We start from the raw sequence: 20,961 nt of genomic DNA on the forward strand, positions 1-20,961 counted from the left end.
TGCAAAGCATCCCCACTCTGGCTGCATGCTGGTTCATCAGCTGCCTGTAGGCTGGACTGGAGAGCTGGAGCTTTCAGCTTCTTGAAAGTTATTTGGATTTTGGCCTTTTTATTGTTGAGTTAGATCAATCCCAGGGCCAGCGCACAATGCAACCCTGCAAACAGTTATGTCAATGTAACTGCAAGTGCAGCCTGGTGCTGAGGGAGGTGGCAGCCTTGCGGCTGCCCCCAGCGCTGTTGGAGAGAGCTGCGGGATTGCAGCGTGCGCCTTGCACTGTGCAGAACACAGCTCCCTGGGAGCCTCGTGCATCGCAATGAATCTGCCGTCTCCTGCACGGCACAGAGCAGAGCGCTGCAGCGCAGCAGGGAGTGCAGTGAACGGCACTGCCTGCACGGCACAAAGGAGTTGCAGCACATCCCCAAACAGAGGAGCTGCTGGGGCAGAGGGTGCAGCACGCCCCACATTCTGGAGTTGGAGATGCTGCATCATTTAGGCTGTGGTGGGTGGGAGGAGAGTAACAATGAAAAACAGAGCAGTTGAGACAGACCCTGGGATAACAGAGCCGTGCAGATGGGAAGGGACCTGGTCCCGGTCCAACACCTGCTCAGAGCTGCTCCTGTTGGATCAGGATGCTGAGGAACTTGTCCAGCTGACTACAGGTATCTCCAAGGATGCTGGTCCCACCTCTTCAGGCCCCTCTTCCAGTATCTGACCACCTTCCTAGTATTTTTTTTTCCTTTTCATCTAGTTGGAATTCCCCATGTACCACTTTCTGCCGTTGTGTCCTGGAATAGGAACTGGGGGAGAAGGACTCTTCTGTGGGTACCAAATGCACACAGATACCCAAATGCACACACTTGTGCACATGTATGCACACACACACACAGAATAAAAGGTAGAAACAGGTGGAGACACATAGAGTTATGTATATACATGGGCATGCATTTATTTATACGTGTTTATACATATATATACACACATACCTACAAACAAGATTTATTTTGCCCTGAGGAAGACAGTGTCATCATTTACAAGGGAATTCTCTCTACCCAGACCTGCCCACTCATTTACCTGGACAATGGTTCTCAAAGAACCAGGAAAGGAGCAGTGATTGCATCCCATGGGGTATTTATTCACGCAGTGGTCTCCTCTTGGGAAAAGGCCATTAGTGCAACAAAGCTGGCTCATGGCTTTCTCTAACAAGGGGCTTATGTGACGATTTGATGAGCCACAACATGGTGCTGGTGCTGCTGCTGTTCCCCACTCAGCCTCCCCAGGATCTGGTGCTCAGCTGATCGGTGGTGGTTCGTGGAGCGGTGCCCCAGGAGGGCACACAGGACTTTTTTTCCAAAGCTGCGATGGCCCCTGGACGCCAGCAGGAGCAGGGGCTGTGCTGCGCTGCCCCATGGGGACCCTGCTGCTGTAGTTGCCTCTGGGGAGCAGCCCACCACCTCCTGGCCAAGGTCTGGGGACATGGCTGGTGCTGCCTGTGCCCACCCTGAAACAAGGGTGCCCAGCCCTGTCTGAGGGTCGGTGCTTGAGAGAGCAGACCCTTTGAGGCCAATTGCCCTGTGCAACGTGGATGTCATCACCGCAGGAATCCTGCAATGCAACGAGCCTGTACCCGGTGGGGAGAAATTGGGTCTGGCTGCTCATGGGCAGGAGGGAAACACTCTCCCTTCCCACGGGCCTGGCACCTGGTTAGCGTCATGAGCTCCCCCAGCCACCTCTCCTGGCTTTGCAGCAGCTCCACAGCAGCACAGAGTTCGGATGCAGCTGCAGAGGGATTTGGGAGCCGCTCTGGTCGCGATGGCTGCAGCAGCAGAGCGCACACTCCTGGGGCTTCTCCAGGGACTCTTGTTCAGCAGGAACCCCTTCCCGCTGGGGACAGTGCAGGGGACAGCGCGGGGGACAGTGCCACAGCCGGGGCTGCCCATGGCGAGCGCAGGTTCTGCACTGGGGCAGCGCACTGGTGTGGGGGGGCAGCACACTGGGTGGGGGGGCAGCACACTGGTGGGGGGGCAGCACACTGGTGGGGGGGAGCAGTGCACTGGTGTGTGTGGGGGGGCAGTGCACTGGTGTGGGGGGCAGCACACTGGTCGGGGGGGCACTGCACTGGGTGGGGGGGCAGCACACTGGTGGGGGGGAGCAGTGTACTGGTGTGTGTGGGGGGGCAGCACACTGGTGGGGGGGAGCAGTGTACTGGTGTGTGTGGGGGGGGCAGCACACTGGTGGGGGGCACTGCACTGGGTGGGGGGCAGCACACTGGCGGGGGGGCCATGCAGCGTCCCTTGAGGAAACCACAGCCAGCACGGTGCCAGCAGCCCAGAATGGCCTTGCCTGCCTGCACATGAGCTGGAAAAAAGAGCTTTTGTTTTGGCTCTTGGGGACCACGTCAGAGCTCCCGGGAAGCTGCTGGCGCCGCTTTCCCCGGGCACAAGCAGAGGGGCAGCCGCTGGAGCCCCTGCCCCCTCTGCAAGACGCGGGCAGCAGCAGCAGCCGGGCTCTGGCCCCATGGACTCTGTCCCCACGGCGCTGTGTGCTGGCAGCGGTGCCACCAGCAGCAGGACCTGGCCGTGGCTGCGGGTGCCCCAAGGGCTGCTCAGCGCCACGGGGCCCTGGGTTGCTCCCACACGGCTCCTATGGGCACGGCCGCTGCTCCTGGCCCCAAAGGTGAAGCGGGGGCAGGCGAGGGGTTTGAGTGGGGACCCCGGCCCAGGGTGGCTCTGGCGTGGGTTCCAGGGACACCCGGAGGGTCGGGGCAGGGCCAGGATGGGAAGGGAGGTGCCGGGGCTGGGCCGGGCGGGATCCCGCGTGGGAGATGATGTATGGGCAGATGTATCAGATCGCACAAGATAAACAAGCAGTGAATTTCATCAGGGCCCATCATGGCTTTAATTTGGCTGCCTAATGAGTCAGATCCAGCCGCGCAGATAAAAGTTGTCAGAGCCGCAGCCCTAATGAATTTCTTGCCACTTGTAATCAAGGCAGCTTGTCTGAGGGGGATGATTAATGGGCCCCAGAGGAGCTGCCGTCCCTCGGCTTCCATTCCCGCTAATGCAGTCGCCAGGAAATTACCCAAACCCGGCACTGGGCTGGTGCAGGGGCACCGATGTCACCGCGAGGGAGCGGGGACGGGGAACGGGGGCAGACGGGCACAGGCGGGGAGGGCTGGGACCAGGGCTGGAACGGGGGCTGTGACACCAGCACACGCAGCCGGCACAGGGATGAGTGGAGGGGCTGGGGCTGCCATCTGCAGCCCCCCAGCATGGCAGCCCCCCCTCTGCCATGGCAGGGGTACTGGGGCTGCCAGGGGGCCCCTGTGGCAGGCGGGGTGCCAGGGGGACAGCGGGGTGTCTCATCACGTCCCTTCCCCTGGCGCCACCACCCAGGGTCTGACACCCAGATCTGTGCCCAGCCTCAGTGCAGGGTAGAGCCTGGATGCCCCCACGGCAAGAGGGGACACTGGAGCCCCAAACTGTCACTTATGGTGTGGCCTTGCGTTCAGCCAGTGGAGAACCGGCAGCACTGGGGCCAACAGCCAGGAGAAGGGTGCGGGGTCAGGAACGGCAGTGCAGAGACCCACTGCTCCCTTCAGTGCCCAGGGAGCTGCGCCTCGGGACTCGATGGCCCCTGGCCTTCTGCAGCAATCTTTTGAGCACGGCAAACCGCGCTGGCTCCTTGCCTGCGGGCACAGCCAACCATTCCCTTCTGCCCTCTCTGCCAGTGCCAAACCCACAGTGTCGTGCACAGGAACCAGCTGCCCCCGCACTTCTGACCCGCGTGTCCCCCGCCCCGCGCACCCTGTGCTGTGCCCGTGTCTGTGCTGTGCCGCCCTCTGAGGCACGTCCCTGCGCTGTCCCACAGTGCTGGGATGACACACCTGCCCTCCCCGTGCCAGCGCTCTGCCGTGTCCCCGTTCAGCACAGGACGGCCACCACCGGCTCCTGAGCTGGAGGAGAAAAGGCGGAACGATTGTGGAACGATTGTCATTCTGGGATGGAAACAGCCCAGCTTGCTGTGCGGGCAAGAAGCAGACAGGGCTGCGCTGGAGGCCCAAAAGGCAGCACACAGAAAAAGCAGCCTGGCAGAAGGTTGGTTGCTTTATTGGCCTTTATCTCCTTGGCTGCAGGTAACACACACACGGCAACTCATGGCAAAGAACCAGTATATACAGAGTGTCCATATAAATATTTCCAATGTACATTTTATACACAAGTGACAGAGACATTCCACAGCAGTGCCCAAAGCCTTGGGGTTCCAGCGCTCAGCTGCAGGCTTGGCCCAAAACCCAAGGGAGCCGCTCGGCTCCCCCCTCCTCTCGCTCAGCCGGAGACCAGCCCCGCCTGGGCAGCAGCGGGAGCCAGCGGGGATGCTCTGATGGAGACACTGTGTATGGCTTTGGGGCTTGAACCTGGAAGGACAGTGACTCTACAGACAGACAGACACAGCTGGGGGTCCCCGGGTGACCATCCTCTTCCCCTCTAGGTCACCAGGGAGGCTGGAGGGGCCTTTGTCCAGGGTCTGCGTGGGACAAAAGCTCCCTTTGCATCAGCGCTGGGGAGCGGTAGCCACAGCGGGTCCCTCCCTGCACTGGCCAGAAGCAGAGGGGAGCACAGGGGTGGGAAATGCACCTCCCGCTGCAGCGGGGCTGAGCCGCGGGAGGGCAGGAGGGAAGAGCCCAAACTGCCGTGGCCGGGAGAGCGGGTACAGCCATTGCCCTCCCCAGTACCAGCTGCGCAGGGACGGCCGCACACCCAGGCTGCCTCCAGCCCCTCTGTTATCTACATGTGTGCTGGGGGCACAGAGGAACCGCCTCTCCTCCCCCCGTACCGGCCATGGGGACAGGGTGGACTGGAGCCCCCGTCCCCAGGACTGAGGGAGCCACTCCACAAGCACGGCTCCCACAGCCGCGCGGGGAGAGCCCGCGGGGACCGGTGCGGGGAGCAGATGGTCCCAGGCCTCCCCCAGCCAGAACAGGGGTCCCGGCGGGGGCGAGCGCAGCGGGTGCCCCGGCTGTGCTGCTCTCAGACCCGCTCCTGCAGCCCTGGTCCCCTGGCCGGGCTGGAAGGGGCTGTGTTGAGTGCAGGGCCCGGAGGAGCTAGACGGCGCCGGGGCTGGAGCCCAGCTCGGCTGGCACCGCGGCACAGGCGTTGTTGTTGGCGTTGATGTTGCGGCGGGGCAGGCTGGGGGTCAGCGTGGTGCCGGCGCTGTCGCTGGGGCAGCCGTGCTGCAGCAGGATGTCGATGCACTCCTGGCTGCCGGCTCGCCGGGCGTAGGCCAGCGGGGTCAGGCCCCGAGCATCGCGGCTCTTCACGTCCACCCCGTACTGCGCAGGAGAGAGAGCAGCCGGTCAGCAGCGCCGGGCGCCGCGGGGCCCACCGGCACAGGGCTGGTGTGGCAAGGGCCCCGGCAGAGGCAGAGCAGCTCTGTGGCACTGGGGCGGGCAGGGAGCGGGACATGGGAGGGTGGGCAGGGCAGCACCAGCAGGCATGCAGGGAAACCTGTGGGAGGGGGATGTACAAACGGGTGTCCCAGGACCTGGGGGTGGGGGTGCTGCAGTGGGGAAGCGCCGGGACAGGACCAGAAGCGCTGCGGTGGAGGCCGTGGGGTCCCATCTTACCCAGATGAGCAGCTGTGTGAAGACGACGTTGGCCATGGCGCAGGACAGATGCAGAGCTGTGCGCCCATCTCCATCCCCGTAGGTCTCATTCACCTCCTCCTTGGTGCCGTGGGCCAGGAGCATCACCACAAGGCGCAGGTCATCCTCCACCACGGCCCGCAGCAGCTGCTGCCCCAGCGGGATGTCCGACTGCGGCAGCGGCGCCAGGAACAGCTTCTGCTCGTACTTGGCCCGGATCCAGCGCTCCTTCTCCTCCCTGCAGATGGGACACTGTCACTGTCACAGGTGGGCCAGCCCGGCTGGGCTCCATGTAGAGAGGGACATGAACAGCACTGCCACCCTGACCGCCCACTGTGCTAGCAGGGAGTGTTTGTCACGCACCGGCACAGCCCCGGCTGCAGACACCTGTCCCTTGTGCCCCTTGTGCAGGCGGCTGTCACCAGAGCTCTGGCACCAGGGTTGTCACCGTGGCTCTGTCACCACGGCTCTGTCACCAGCGCTCTGTCACCCGCTCCAGACACAAGCCCGACACACGCTTGTCTCACGGCACCTCCTTGGAGCTCCCTGTGCACACTATGTGCTTACGTCCACGCACGTACAGCAGCAGTGTCCCACATCTGTCACTGCGCGGAGGGACACCTGCACCTCCGCGCTAGTGCCCCTACACACTGTCCTGCGTGCCCGTTACCTGGCAGCACAGGGACCGGCTCTGTCCCGTGCTCGTGTGTGGGCTGTGGCCAGCGGCAAGAAAAGGTTAGCTGCTGCCGGCGACAGCGGTGCCAGGGGAGGCACGTTATCGCTGCTGCCGTCTCGCCTGGTGCAAACAAAGGCTGCGGCAGCGTCCGTCCCGCCTGGGGCTGCGGGGCCGGGCGGATCGATGTGTGCCGTGCCGCCGCTATCTGCTGCCATTCTATCCATCTGCATCTGGCGAGCGGCCATCAATGCCCCGCGCGGAGCATGCTCACTGCCGCCGCCCCCTGACCTGCTCTTATCCGTTGATAAGCTGCAGAATGGGCTCTTGTTGGGATGAGTGACAGGAGAGTCGCTCCGATAGGGACAGACAAGGGCCTGAAAGGGATGCACCCTTGAGACCCGCAGGACGCTGCCAAGCCATCTCTGTTAACCCCTTCTGCTGTGCAGCCAGCCCTGGCTCCAGCAGTGGCCGTGCGGCTGTGGCCACCAGGAAGGCTTGCCGGCCCACGGGGTGGTGGGAGAGACCTCTGGAGCCCCAGGGGCGGGCAGGACCGCACACTGCAGCACATCCAGGGTTCCTGCACACCTCTGTTTGACTGGACACTGCTCCCAGCCTCCTGTGGTGCTCTCAAGCCCGACAGTGTGGTTGTCTGAGAAGCATCTCTGCAGTTCCCCATCCTCCTTACCGACTGCTCTCTGGGGTGGGCTTGGGGTAGCCTTCCACCGCTCCTTCCCAGACGGCGTTGGCCAGGGCGTTGCCGATGGCCGTCATGACCATGAGCAGCTCGCTAGGCCAGTCGTCCAGGTCCAAGGAGCGCACGCGGGACAGGTGGGTGCCCAGGTTGCGATGGATCCCGGAGCACTCGATGCACATGAGGGAACCCAGGTTCAGACTCGCCCAGTCTGGATCTGCGGGCAGCAAGATCGATGGGGGAGAGTTAACACCAGGACAGACCCACCAGCCCGTCTCCTGTGATCCAGGAGGTCACATTTGCAGGCACCTGCCCCGCAGGTGCCCCCAAGCCAGTGCCCAGCAGCACAGGGAGCTGGTCCGTGCAGGGCCATGGACCAGAGTGGCCGGTGGGTCAGTCCCGTCCCTGAAGAACAGGTCCAGTGTAGGACAAGACAGCCCCACAGAGGAGGCTCTTTGGGGTAGGAGAAGCGGTGGCTGGGGAGGGGTCCCCACCTCCCAGTGCAGTGTTTCTTACTGGGTGCATCGCAGTCCACGCAGAAGCTGTTTCCCCGCGCGGTGCGGACGGCCTGCATGGCCTGTGCGTCGCTCTGGCTGCCCAGCCGAGCCTGGAACAAAAATGCACGGGAATCCTGTTTACTCAAGGCCAACTGCCCCACCACGTGTCCTCAAAAGCCTGTCAGGGCCCCTCCAGCACCCCACTCCATCGGGCACCTGCGGTCTCTGCTGCAGGACGGGTGTCTGGCACGGGGGTCAGAGAACAGGGCACAGGGGAGGCTGATCTGCAGCCGGAGTGCGCTGGGTGGGTCAGAGGGAGCGAAAAGGCAGAGCTGCCCAAGGAGGGAGCGGACAGGGCAGGACGCAGCTCTGGGGGATGCAGAGAGCTCTGGGGGCTGGAGCCAGGCCGGGGAGGGGACAGGGAGTTCCGGGAGGTGACGGGAAACCAGGGGAGAAGCAGCACAGTCCCTGGGATGGGATTAAACCTTCTGGGAGCAGAGGGATCAGGATGGGATCCAGCCCAGACAGAGGGAAGCCCAGGACAGGGATGGACACAGCAAAGCAGATGCCAGCGAGGAGGGAGCAAAGCACAACTCAGCCAAGGCCTCTTACCTTATTTTTGCTGCTCTCACAGCCCTGCAGGCTGGCCAGGATCTGGCTCTCGATAGCCTGGACCCAAAGTTCTCGCTCCTCTGACGTTGAGGCCTCAAAGAGCCATGTCTGACCCGTCAGGGACACGATAATGAACTCAAACGGTTCGTCTGGTTCTGGAAAAGAGAGGTGTGCCGTGGCATGGCTGAGGGGAGGGGATGCCAGCCGGGAAACCCGGGAGGCTGCAGCACCGCACCGCTGGGACTGCCAGTGCCCCGCTCTGCACAGCCCGTACGTCCCGCCCGGGGAAAGCTGCTGACCCCTGAGCAGTGAAACCAGCTCCTCTGCAGAGCCGGTGCCCCCAAACAGCCCCATCACCCCCCAAGGGCCCACAGAGCGCTCGGTGCCTCCGGCGAGTGGCTTTGAGGGACAGGGCTCCGCACACTGAACCAAGAAATGCACGGAAGGGCCGTGCGAGGGCTCCGCGGCAGCTCCTCACAGTCTGTGCAAGGGGAAGGGGCAGCACGGCCCGCGAGGAGCAGGATCTGCCCGGGGAGCCCGGGGTGCTCCATGGACGCACAGGACGGCGCAGCCGCGGTTTTCCCACAGAGAAGCACTAAGTCATGAGGAACTGCGCAGCAGCCACGGAGAGGCCGGAGTGACGCCATTCTCAGCTCTGGCACCTCTCGGTGCCCTGCTGGATGGGCCGTCGCTGGCTCCCAGACTCGGGCAGCTGGTGGCCACAGGGGTCCCTGGAACCGGCCGAGCGGAGCAGAGTACCCGGGAGGGCAGGGCCAGGTGCCCCAGCACCAGTGTCCCAAAGCGACCCCACAAGATACAGCCTCAGTGTTAAAGCACTTCTGTGGTTGCGAAACACCTGGGGACAAGTTCCTGACTTTCTGTCTTGAGGGAAGATATTTTTGGTGAGCTCCGAGGGTTGCTGAGGCCGCCAGGCACTCAGAGGCTGGGTGCGGATGGAAGCATCAGCATCCCCAGCAGAGCAGGCTGTGGTGCGTGTCAGCCCTGGCACCGCGCGCTGGGCGGCAGAGCCAGCAGCAGGGACGGGGACAGTGAGAAAACGGCCCCAAACCAGCAAGAGCCTGCTGAAAAGCAAGGCTTAAAATATGGTGTCCTGCTCTGGCTGCCGCTCTGCTGCTGTGACGCTCGCGGATGGGCTGTGGGGCCGGGCTGTGCCAGGCTATGCTGTACTGCCATGGGCTGTGCCAGGCTGTGCCAAGCTGTGCCGGGCTAGGCCGTACTGCCATGGGCTGTGCCGGGCTGTGGTGTGCTGTGCCGGGCTAGGCGGTACTGCCATGGGCTGTGCTAGGCTGTGCTGGGCTGCCAGGGGCTGTGCCAGGCTGTGCCGGGCTGTGCTGTGCCGGGCTAGGCTGTACTGCCATGGGCTGTGCCAGGCTGTGCCAGGCTGTGCCGGGCTAGGCTGTACTGCCATGGGCTGTGCCAGGCTGTGCCAAGCTGTGCCGGGCTAGGCCGTACTGCCATGGGCTGTGCCGGGCTGTGGTGTGCTGTGCCGGGCTAGGCGGTACTGCCATGGGCTGTGTCAGGCTGTGCTGGGCTGCCAGGGGCTGTGCCAGGCTGTGCCGGGCTGTGCCGGGCTAGGCCGTACTGCCATGGGCTGTGCCAGGCTGTGCCAGGCTGTGCCGGGCTAGGCTGTACTGCCATGGGCTGTGTCAGGCTGTGCTGGGCTGCCAGGGGCTGTGCCAGGCTGTGCCGGGCTGTGCCGGGCTAGGCCGTACTGCCATGGGCTGTGCCAGGCTGTGCCGGGCTAGGCTGTACTGCCATGGGCTGTGCCAGGCTGTGCCGGGCTAGGCTGTACTGCCATGGGCTGTGCCAGGCTGTGCCGGGCTAGGCCGTACTGCCATGGGCTGTGCCAGGCTGTGCCGGGCTAGGCTGTACTGCCATGGGCTGTGCCAGGCTGCGCCAGGCTGTGCCGGGCTGCCAGGGGCTGTGCTGGGTGGGCGCACGGGCCGCATGTCTGCCCTGCCTCGGCTCTGCACCCAAGCACCAGCATTTACCTTTTATTGCCAACTTCAGTAGTTAGTGCAGTAAATGACTTAACTAAGCGGGGCCTGAATGGAATGACTAATAAACGTTATGTCACAGCACACGCTTCAGCTCATAGCAAAATGATTTGTAATTACCTAATTAGCGTTATGCAAATAACACCCTCATCTCCATAATGTGCCTTCCCAGCTCTCTATTAAAAGCAGGGAGTCAACGGCGCAGCTCCAGAGGCACCAGGAGGCCGTGGGCCCAGCCGGGCCCGGCAGAGCCGCGCTGGCCCAGCCTGGCAGGGTCTGTGCCCCGGGCAGACATGGAGGAGAGCAGGGGGTCCTCTGTCCCCTCCTCTGCCCAAACGCCCACAGGCTGAGCCCGAGTCTCTTAGTGTGGGGAAGCAGCAGGAGGGCAATGAGTGGGGGGCTGCTGCAGGACACAGCACCCAGCTGGGACAATGAATGGGTGCGGGGGCCGCCAGCACGTCCCACCAAGGGCACGGCCACCCTCAGCACCCCCTGAGCAGGGTGGTGTCCACAAACGCAATGTGTGCAGGCACGGGGAGTCTCTGAGGGAAGGCAGCCCTGATGTGGGGGACACCACACACCACAGCCCTTCCCCCCTCCAAGTGCTCTTCCAGACTCTCGCTGCCTTCACAGGCACCAGCACCTGCGTTAATAAGTATCGGCCACGGCACCCAGCTCTCTCTTTCCATCACTCACAGCTACTTGGTCCAGAACAACCTGAGGGTAAAACGCCGCTCCTGCAGCTGTGCTGTGGTGGAGAGTCCCACGCTACTCACGTGGCTCAGGGTCTCGCACTTCAGGGGCCTTAAAAGCGTGCGTGATGTGGGTTGGAAAGATGCTTGCTCTTTGCCATCACTGAGAGCCCTCCATGGTGTGTCCTGCACGGACCCAGCAGCAGCCGCGGGTCCTGGAGACCATCAGTGCAGATGAACCGGGCTGGGGCAGGAACACAAGGCTGGGTCTCCACACCAGCAGAGCCTTGGGAGGGTGGAATGACTCCAGCACCAAAGGGTCTCAGGTGAAGTGCCAACTGACTTGCCTTTCCCACACGGGAAGGGGAGGCTGTTTCACTCATTTCACCCTAGAATCAGCTTGGGAGTCTTCCTCTGGGGAAAGATATCTGCAATGGCCTTTCTCCTGCTGGGAACGAGAAACTCTGGGGCACCAGGAGGAGGACAAGGCTGCGGGTGCTGGCAGTCAGTCACGCTGCTGGACTCTTCCCCGCTCTGTGACACACTTGCCTGACCCGGACATCACGCTTGCCCAGCACTTTGCCCCTTCCTGCAGCTCAGAAGGGACATCACAGTCCCTGCTCCTGCAGAGAACCTGCCTCCTCCCTATGGAAATTGCTGTGGACGCTCCAGGGACACCAAATGCCAGGTCAAAAACAGGAGTCCTGGAAAACACAGAGCTAGTAACTTCTGAATACTGGGAGAAGAAATACCCAGGTAACAGACAGGCTGACAGCCATTGCCTCCTCGGCAGTGACATCCCCGGTGACACCGGCATGCCCTGGGCACGGGCAGGGAGCACCCAGCTCCGATGGCAGCCAGGCCACACGGGAACTGCCGCCCGGCGCCCGGCTGGTCCCCCAGCCCTGCTCAGCTGCAGCTGCCCCAGGGCCAGCAGCTGCCCCACCGTCCCGCCCGGGACCGCGACCCGCAGGCAGGGACCCGAGGGCTCCAGCTGCTCCGGGAGGCAGTTCCTGCTGCCTCTGCGGGGAGCGGCACAGCGGGGGACCAGGACTGACTGCTGCCCAGGGAGAAGCAGGAACTGCCGGGAAGGACAGGGTGACATTTCTTGCATTCCTTCCCGGGGGCAGTGCCTGCCCAGGTGCCTGAAGGAGCATCTGCACGTCTCAGACCGGGTATCAGGCCACGCTGTTGGAGCAGCGATCAACAAAGCCACTCTCAGGACACCCCAGTTTATCAGAATGGGCCTTATTCTCCTTAAATCTGTCCCCTTCTTGGTCTGAGCCGCCTGCGGCTGCTGTCAGCGTGTTGCAGAGCCCAGGCCAGCCGCTGGGACCCGCGTCCTGCGCTGGCTGATGCACTTCAAGCTACTGAGCCACCACAGACACAGCAGCCAGCAGGTCGGTGCCGTCCCCAGGACACGGGGAGGGACTCTGCCACAGGCCTGCACGGCTCCACCACCCCGTTCCCTCCTCTCGCTGGCCCGGTGCCCCCCCAGCACACACGTGGCAGGGACCCGTGCCCAAAGCTTCGCCTCCAGCAGAGCCGAGGCGCAGCCGCCGGCCCCGCACCAGCTGCCCAGGCTCCCAGCGGGGCTCGCTCTGCTCCGGCAGCACGGCTGTGCTGGGTGGGGGCACTGGTGTCCCCATCCTCTGCTCAGGACACACAGGGGAGGGACGGACGGCTCCCTCCCACCGGTCCCGACCACGGGCAAGCAGCGACATTCCTGGGGCCCCAGCCACACTCAGACAGACCTTTCCCCCGCCACATCATGGGACACCCCGGAGCCCACAGCTGCCGGGTCCCAGCCCAGCAGCAGCCCCGGTCAGAGCAGAGCCCCAGTGCTGGCCGTGGGACCCCCGTCCCCTTCCTCCTTTGTGCCTCACAGATTCCAGCTTCACTTGGAACAAAGGGCCTGTTGCTCTCAGCAGCACCCGGGAAGAGCTAACAAAGGCCGGCAGCTTTTCTGCCACACTAAGGCTTCTTTCACAAGCAAACCCAGCACCTCTCCTTTGCTGCGGCCAGGCAGGGCGGCCGTGTGGTGCGGGAGATGGGGAGCTGCGGGATTGCACCCTCAGCTGCGCACACGGGGCTTGGCGGAGCTGGGACAGACGCGAGGACCCAGAGCAGCTTCAAACAGTGTCCAGACCCTGCTTCTTGGAGAGTCTGGGACAACTCCCTGAGCTCCCTGGTGGGCCCGTACAAGTTCAATCAGACTCGAGCCACAGCTTCAGGGAAAGTATGGGGTTTTCTCAGATTTTCCTGGCGAGAGGCAGAGGTGTCTGATGTGGCACAGGCATTTGCGGCCAGATGAACAGGCGGCACGCAGCAGCTGACCCAGGCGGAAGGGCTCGGGTGCCTCTGCTGAGCGGAGCTGGCCGAGCGCCCGTCCTTGCCCCATGCACCGGGCACAGGCCCATCCCGGTGCCCAGAACAGCCCCTGTGGCAGGGCCGAGGGCCAGAGGAGGCTGCTCCGGCAGGACTGGGAGCCCGTTCCAGCTCCTCGGGGCACAGGGGCTGTCCCGGGCCCGTCTCCCTGGCTCGGCAGCCACCGGCAGGCATGCTGGTGGGAGTCCATTACGCCAGCTCCATTAGAATTAGTGGGCAGTGGAAACGAACATGCTTGTCTCGCTCTCTCTTGATGATTTTTTGATGATGTTTTAAAGACTGAGCTCCGTGAAGAGCAGCTGAGCAGAGTTCGGTGCGAGCCGGCTCTGCTAATGGGCGTTAACCCCATGACCCAGCTCCAACACCGCCCCGCAATGAGAGCTCCAAACGAGCGCAGAATTAGCGAGGGCAGCGCAGAGAGGCCAGGCGGGCGGCACCCAGACCTGACCGGCAGCCGAGTCACCGCCCGAGTGGGCGTGCGGGCTCCTGCAGCCACCGCAGCGAGGTGACCGCCCCGCCGAGCCGCCCTCCACCTGCAGCGCTGGAGGGGCCAGCAGCAGCCCCCGCCGCCGGCGAGGCAGCCCTGGAGGACGCGGGTCCTCAGGACCAGCAGATGAGCACCACGGGACTGGGAAGAAATGGGGACACTGGGGTCCTGCATGTCCTGGCAGGAACCAGCACAGGGTGAAGGGAGGAGGGAAAGGGGACGCCTGACCGAGAAGCCCAGGGGGACAGAGCTCTGCTGCCCAGACGTGGCCACAGCCAGATGTCCAGCAGAGTGGCGAGGGTGTCACTGTCCCCTGCGGAGGCAAGAGGGGATGCTGTGGTGGGGAAGCAGCACAGGGAGGACGGGCAGCAGCGGTGTCCCAGGAGTGCCGTCCCTGCGGCTCGTGCCAGGGCCCTTCTCTCTGCTCCAGAGGGAGGGAGCACAGCTTTGAGCAGAACTGGGACGTCTGGGTGGCTAAAAGCACCTCAGCTCCAGCGCAGGCTGGGCACAGGGACCTGTCCTGCTCTGCAAAGGGCTCAGACACCGCATCACAGCCCACGGAGACCCCACCGTGGGGCTCTCGACCCGGAGCCAGGGGCCTGGCACGTCCCACGTCCTGTCCCACGGACACGCTGCTTCTCCCAGCTGTGGGTGACAGCCTGGGCCGGTGTGTCCCCGGGGAGCTGCAGAGGGACAGGACGGCCACGCCGCCCACCTGTACCCTGTGCCCCACACAGGCTGGGGCAGCACCCCCAGCACAAGCTGCAATTCGGGGTGGGCTGCTCCCCTGTCCCTCAGCACCAGGACACAGGGCAGCTCTGGGGGAGGACACAGAAGATGGAGCAATGCTCCTCTGGTCACTGTGGGGACGTGGCGCGATGCTCCTCAGCCCGTGCGGCAGGGTGGTGGTTCTCCCAGCACTCGGGACAGGGCTGTGGTTCTCTCCACACACCAGGCACTGGACAGAGCTGCCCCACACCAGCCCACACGTCACAGGACAGGGGGTGGACAGGAGGGAGCTCAGCACGGACGGGTGGGAGCATTTCCAGGCCAGCACGGCGGGCATGGAGAGCCCTCCCCAGCTGCTCCCCGGGCAGAGGGGCTGCAGCCCCTGCCCCGCAGGCAGGACGGCGCAGACGCTGCCCCGCACCCCGGCAGGCCCAGGACGGGGAGCAGGGCTCCACCTGCAGAGCTCACACCAGCCATGCCCCGCTCCGCATCAGACGTCTCCTCTGTCACCCCCGCAGCCCAGTCCCAGACACACCAGTCTGTCCCATCGCACTGCCCCTCTCCGGCTCCCGTCCCAGCTCCCCCGCAGCAGAGGTGCCCCTGGATGCCCCAGTGAGGGGGGGCTCAAGCGGGGAGGAGGCCAGGGGACACCCCCGGTGTGTGGGGTGCGTGGCAGGGAACCAAGGGCTGGTCCTGCCTCTGGAGAGGGGACGCCCTGGCCCACAGCTCCGCTCCCCACTGAAGGGTGTCCAGGAGCAGGGCAGCCAGCAGCCCCCAGCCTCAGGATGCTTGTTTGCAAGCTGCCACTGTACCACATCATTATGAGGTGTTTGGGATATCAACAAATTAGCAGGCGTCTGGGAAGAGAAGGATGCAGCACCATTCGTAAATGTCAGCTCGCTGCCTCCTCATTTTGCAGATCATTAAACCCAATATTCCTAACCTGTATTAGTGCAACGGGGACAGGCCCCCTCTGCAGCGACAAGCCTCCAGGAGAGCTGCAGCAAGAACATTGCTCTGGAGACCCCACAGTGCTTTCTGTCCCTGTGTCCCCTGTCCCCAGAGCGCCCCAAGCTGAGCTGGCACGTCCCCGCCACCCGTGGGGCCTGCGCTGCCCACAGGGGCACGCTGGGCCGGGGCTGGGGCGGGCAGGGCTGTGCCAGTGACGCCAGCGGAGATGGGCACATGGGCAGCGGGGAGCACGGTGTGGGGCACAACGTCACGTGTGTGACCGTGCACATGTGGGGCAGGACGGCAAAGGCAGCTGAGCCGGCACGCCAGGAAGGGAAGGTGCTGCCGCGGGATGCGCAGGGTGGGCTGCAATGTACAGAGGGGTCACCGCGGGGGACCAGAGTGTCATTCCTTGGGCAGGGGCAGATGCCACACGGGGTGCTGTGCGTGCAGCGGGGCTGGGAAGCAGCAGAAGGGCCGTGCAGGGCAAGCGGGCGCTGGGGCTGGGGGTCCTGCTGCGGGCAGGGCCGGAGCGCGCGGGCTGCAAGACACGCCAGCGTGTTATGCGTGGGCACGAGGGGCTCTCAGAGGGGCAGCCCGGGGCCACACAGGGTCCCCCAGGAACCACAGCACGAGGCGGGTGTGGAGCCGTGGGGATGGGGGCCCAGCCGCGGTGGGGATGCCCGGGCACAGGCTGCTCTCCCTGGCCAGGACGGAGCAGGGAGCTCCCGGGGCCGGTAACAAGCAGGAGGGACTCGTTAGCACTGAATGAAGAGGCTGGCGGAGGGAGCGCCCTGGTGACACACGCTGCGTGGGGCAGGCGGGAGCTGAGCAATAGCAGCTGGAATCCCTGGCAATCTGGTAAGCGCGGCTCAGCGCCGCACTCCCAGCTCACTGAGATCGGCCTCCGACAGCCCCTGACAGTTGGCATTAATCACGCACATCGCCCCAACACAACTCTTTACTGGCCATCAATTTCCCGTGGGTTTTAAAACTAAAAAACAAAGACAAAACCGCGTCGTTTGGCCGCCACTGAGAAGCACATTAAGGGGCTGTCAGCTTCTCGCCATGCACCCTGCATCACTCTTTAAGCACATGAGAAGTTCATTATCCCCGGAGCTCTGGCAGCCATGGGGATGCTGGCGCAGGGAGCGTCGCGAAGGTGCTGCTGCCGTCAGCTGTGCCTGGCGGCTCCCGGGGACCCCAAACCGGGAGCCAGAGCCCTGGCTGGGAGCAGGGCTGCGGAGGGCCCTGGGCTTGGCAGCACGGGGCACTCCTGACCACGGCGCTTTGCTGGGCTCTGCGCTCCAGCAGACTGTCCCGATGGTCCCCACAGGCTGACTCGATGGTCCCTGCAGGCTGATGCTGCAGCCCCACCGTGGTGACGAGCCCTTCCCGGGGCTGCTGTGATGTCCCCTGACAGTGACACCAGGTCTGCCAGCCGGCGGGTGCTCCCTGACAAGCTGAGCCGCACTCGGGTTTGGTGGCATCCCCGGCAGCCCAATCCCACGCTTGCCATAGTTTGCTGATGCTCCCTAGCAGCCTGACACCAGCTCTCTTTAACATGCGACCATGTAAAAAAGCAACAGCTCGTTTGATTTATGATACTTCAGAACAACTAAGATTCAATTGCTCCGCACGTCCCTGGCTCTGATTACCTCCTAAATGAGATAAACTGATGGCAATTTATCCCCAGACCTCACCAACTTTCCCAGGATGCTACCTGAGCTGCTCGTGCCCTGTGCACGGCGGGTGCTGCCGGCGGGCCCGGCACAGCCGCGGCTGCCCCGCGTTCCCCCCGCCGGGGACACTGAGCCCAGAGCCTGTCCCGACCAGCGCAGCTGCGGGGTGTGCTGGCCGCAGGCTCTGGGGGGCCCGCGCTCCCCCAGGTCAGGGTGCCCCAGCGCGGGGTGAGCTCCACAGGGACAGCGGCTCTGCCGTGCGCGCAGCCCGGCTCCGCACAGCCGTTCCTGCACCTTCACCGCGTTCACTACACAAAGGCAAAAAGCTCAGATTATCCTGCTGTGAAAAAAACTGCTGTAACTGTTCAAATACAGCTAAAAAAGATTCGAGGAAGAATCAGACACATTTACGGACACCAGCCCACGACATTAAGTCATCTGTCATGCCCACGATGCGGGGCAATGCTCAGCCTCAGGTGCACACTGGGACCAAGTGCGGACTGTTCAGGCACCAGGATGGGCGCTCAGCATCTCTTATTTGCTCGCCGCCAATTCCTGCCCGTAGCGCGGGCTGCCAGGCAGGACTGACCCGCTGTGAGTCCAGCCCAGTGTCACCCTGAGTGCCCAGGACACCAGCAGCCCCAGCACCAGCCCCGGCGTCTCCCCGGCTCCTGCCCTGGTCCCGGAGCTGTACCAGCCCCGGAGGAGCAGTCCCGGTGCTGGGGCAGGGCAGGGACAACACGAGGCACCCAGCGAAGGTGACGCAGGCCCTGGGGGGGCATTTTTCCTGCTCCCGGTTCTGGTGTCAGAGGCTGTTGGCAGCAGGAGGAGCAGCCGCGTGCGAGGTCGGTGCGGTGACAAATGACGTTGGGTAACTGACACTTCACTGGCAAATGAAGCTCCATGTTGATAAATGCGAAGTAATGCACATTGTAGGAAAAAATTACACTACTCTAGCACCCGACAGGGCTCTAAATTAACTGTATGAACCCAAGGCAGGGCCTGGACATCCCCGCAGCCAGCACAGGACCGCTGCCCGCACATCACGCGGTCCGGGACCAGGGCAGGGGTATCACAACATACTCTGCTGCCCTCGTACGCATCATGTGGCACCACGTCATCACAATGTGCATCCTCGGCCACCCCACCTCCCACGGGAAAAACAGCAAGAGTGAGCATGTGTCTGAAAAACACTCTCCAGGAAATGACAGAAAAACTGGGATGGCTCAAAGATTCAGGGACTGGGAATCCTCGGAGGAGGGCGACAATCACTTGGTCTGCCCATCACACATGTCTTGCGGAAAAGTAACTTATTTAACACTTTGAGCAGTGGTTAGTCCACTACTTCATAAAAGTGTTCCCATGTTTAATTACCTTTTCCACTAAGAAACTGTATTCAATTTTGTGTAACTTGAGATCCTGGCCTCTGCACTTTCTCTCACCCCGTCTGCTCTGTAGAACCGCCTTCCAGGACCAGGCTTCTTTATGAGTACCGAAAACATTGGTCCTTTGCTTCTCAGTCTTCATTCTGGCAAGCTGAATACCTCAATGTCCACATCCTAATTATGTTCATCAGACCCAGCTCAGTTTTGAGACCTTCTTTACTCCTCTCTCCAGTACTCCCACACTCTCTTGGAGTGTTATTTACAGGGTGGGACACGGTACTTTAGCATGTACTTTCTTTGTCTCACGTGTAGGTGCAAAGCCATTCTACCCTCTGGTCCCCACCTTTCAGACACACAAAGAATACGTCTCTCTTTTTCCAAAGCACTGGACTGACAACTGCAGACTGAGAGCTGATGTGGGGAAGGGCAGTAACATGTCGGAAGAGACAACACATGCCCACAGCTAAGAACGCATCAGTTTAACAAAACATCGCACAGATAACGCTGCTTGCTTTCCACGAGACACCCGGTGTACAGTATAGACTCAAGAGATGCTCGAGCTCCCTGAGTCAACCACCACAAAGGTGAAGTCTTTCCTGAACTCAGCAGTGTTCGGGTGAAGATAACTACAACAGAAAAAACCGAACAACAGAAAAAAATGAGCAACAGAACTGCTGAACTCCCATGCAGATCGTCACCACAACACTTGTGAGAGACCTTCAGAAGAGATGTTCTGCCATGGGAAAGCGGAGCTGCTGCTCTGCAGGCTGAGCTGGGATTTGGGGTGAGGTGCCACAGCCCCTGCAGGCTTTGTCAGGTACAGGTTAACAAATGTATGGGCTAAAAATCTTCTGGTTTGTTTTACAGCAGCCACTAGTTTCAAACACTTGTACTTATCTCCCCTTAGCCGTCTGAACGAAACCTTTATTTTGGTTTACCACAAAAGCTTATTGAGTGCTGTGGGATGGGATGATCTAGGATAAAGCCAGCTCTTAAACACTGAGGATCACCTCCCCTGGTGGCTAACCATAGACATGGGCTTTGAAGAATGCGGCTGCCCAGCCAATCTCTACCTGGACAAATCTGGACGGCTTTTCACAGCAAATGCACCTCCCTGTGCCTTGCAGGCTCCCTGCCAGGCTTTGGGTGCCTCTTCAGACACTGCAGAGGCACTAGAATTTCTCAACAGAAAAAACATCAGTACTGTTAGAATAGGTAAAGTTATGTATATGTCTTCAACTGGTTTCCTGAAGTGGATAAACTTCTCCGGGAAGCCCTCAGCTTGAGGCAGATGGCCAGGATAGGCCTTTTAAATGATGAAAGTTTGGCAAATTTACAAGCAAACAGAAATATGTTCTGTCTTGAGGTAGAAAGTGTCTGCACACCTTAAGCATAGTTAAGCATGCGTTAACTGTGTGGGGTGCTCTCAGCTCTGCTAATCCAGTTAGCGATTATTACTACGGCTAACAGTACGTGCAGTGACGGGAATGACGGCTGTCCTGCTCCCAGCGCAGGCGAGAACGCAGGGCAGACCAGGGGCTGCCCCAGCACACGGCGCTTCGGGCGAGGAGCACCCGATCCCTGAGGAGCCGCGGCAGAGCCCCGGTGCCGGTGCCGGCAGAGCTGCCCCAGGCCACAGAACTGTCCTACCTTCTGCTGCTGCGCTGGGGCCATCGGGCCGAGTCGTCCCCGTGCTCTTTTTCCTGCGATGCTTCTTCCTATTCGCATGCGGCGATGGAGGCGGCTCCAGCTTCGGGCTGGCAGCACTGGAAATGTTTGGGCTGGAGCTGAGAGAATCGGCAGTACCATTAGCTGGGAACAAAGATAAAGAAAGTAATGTATAGCAACAGTGACAGTCTGCTCTTTCAGAGACACCCGAGCATCCTGGAGACACCCCGGTGCTCCGCTGGGCTCAAAAGGCAGAACCCAGGAGAGTGCCCGCGCTGGGTCCCATCGCACAGGGCAGCTCTGGTCCTCGGGCAGGACAGGCGGGATGTGCTCAGCACTGGGATTCCCCTGGGATGATCACACAGTCTGTGCCGGCATCTGCATGGCCGGGACAAGTACAACGGCACCACCGGGGCAGCCAGACCTGCCGAGCCCTCAGCACACGTCCCTGTGCACGTTGCTCCGTGGTGACACATGCATTTTGGCAAGGGACAGTCCCAGGAGGTGCTATGGGCCCCCAGGTGCAGACCCCGGTCCCGGGACCAGCATGGCCGCTGCAGCAGCACCGATCCCCGCGGCACCGCTCTGCCAGACGGGGTGACGGGGGTTGCCACGCTCAGGAACCTGAGCATGATGGTCTCAATAGGCTTCCGATACGGAGCTGAAGAAGCTGCATCCCCAGCAGCAACGCACCAAATTTATCCTCAATCATACTGTTCCTTACAATTAATAGCAGAATTAGAAACAATCAGGGAGCTGCCTAATTACTGTCAATTAGAGCGCGCTAATCAAGCTCCGATCACACACACACACGCTGCCGCTGCACTCACCATTAAATGTCAAA

At 62.2% G+C, this 20,961-nt stretch overlaps 1 protein-coding gene across 2 annotated transcripts in view; it reads right to left on the minus strand.

Annotated features, from left to right (window-relative positions):
* Positions 1–4,085: 4,085 nt before the first annotated feature.
* Positions 4,086–20,961, minus strand: part of AGAP3 (ArfGAP with GTPase domain, ankyrin repeat and PH domain 3) — a 140,182-nt gene continuing 123,306 nt past the window's right edge. For both annotated transcript variants that reach the window (XM_065630057.1, XM_065630056.1), the window contains exons 13-18: positions 20,100–20,261; positions 8,118–8,272; positions 7,525–7,615; positions 7,003–7,225; positions 5,624–5,879; positions 4,086–5,329 (exon numbers count right to left, since the gene is read on the minus strand). In XM_065630057.1, the coding sequence (XP_065486129.1) occupies positions 5,102–5,329; positions 5,624–5,879; positions 7,003–7,225; positions 7,525–7,615; positions 8,118–8,272; positions 20,100–20,261 (1,115 nt within the window). In that variant the 3' untranslated portion in view covers positions 4,086–5,101. The remainder of the gene's footprint in view (positions 5,330–5,623; positions 5,880–7,002; positions 7,226–7,524; positions 7,616–8,117; positions 8,273–20,099; positions 20,262–20,961) is intronic.

Source organism: Caloenas nicobarica, chromosome 2 (assembly GCF_036013445.1).
Source record: "Caloenas nicobarica isolate bCalNic1 chromosome 2, bCalNic1.hap1, whole genome shotgun sequence".
In the NCBI taxonomy this organism is placed as follows: Eukaryota; Metazoa; Chordata; class Aves; order Columbiformes; family Columbidae; genus Caloenas; species Caloenas nicobarica.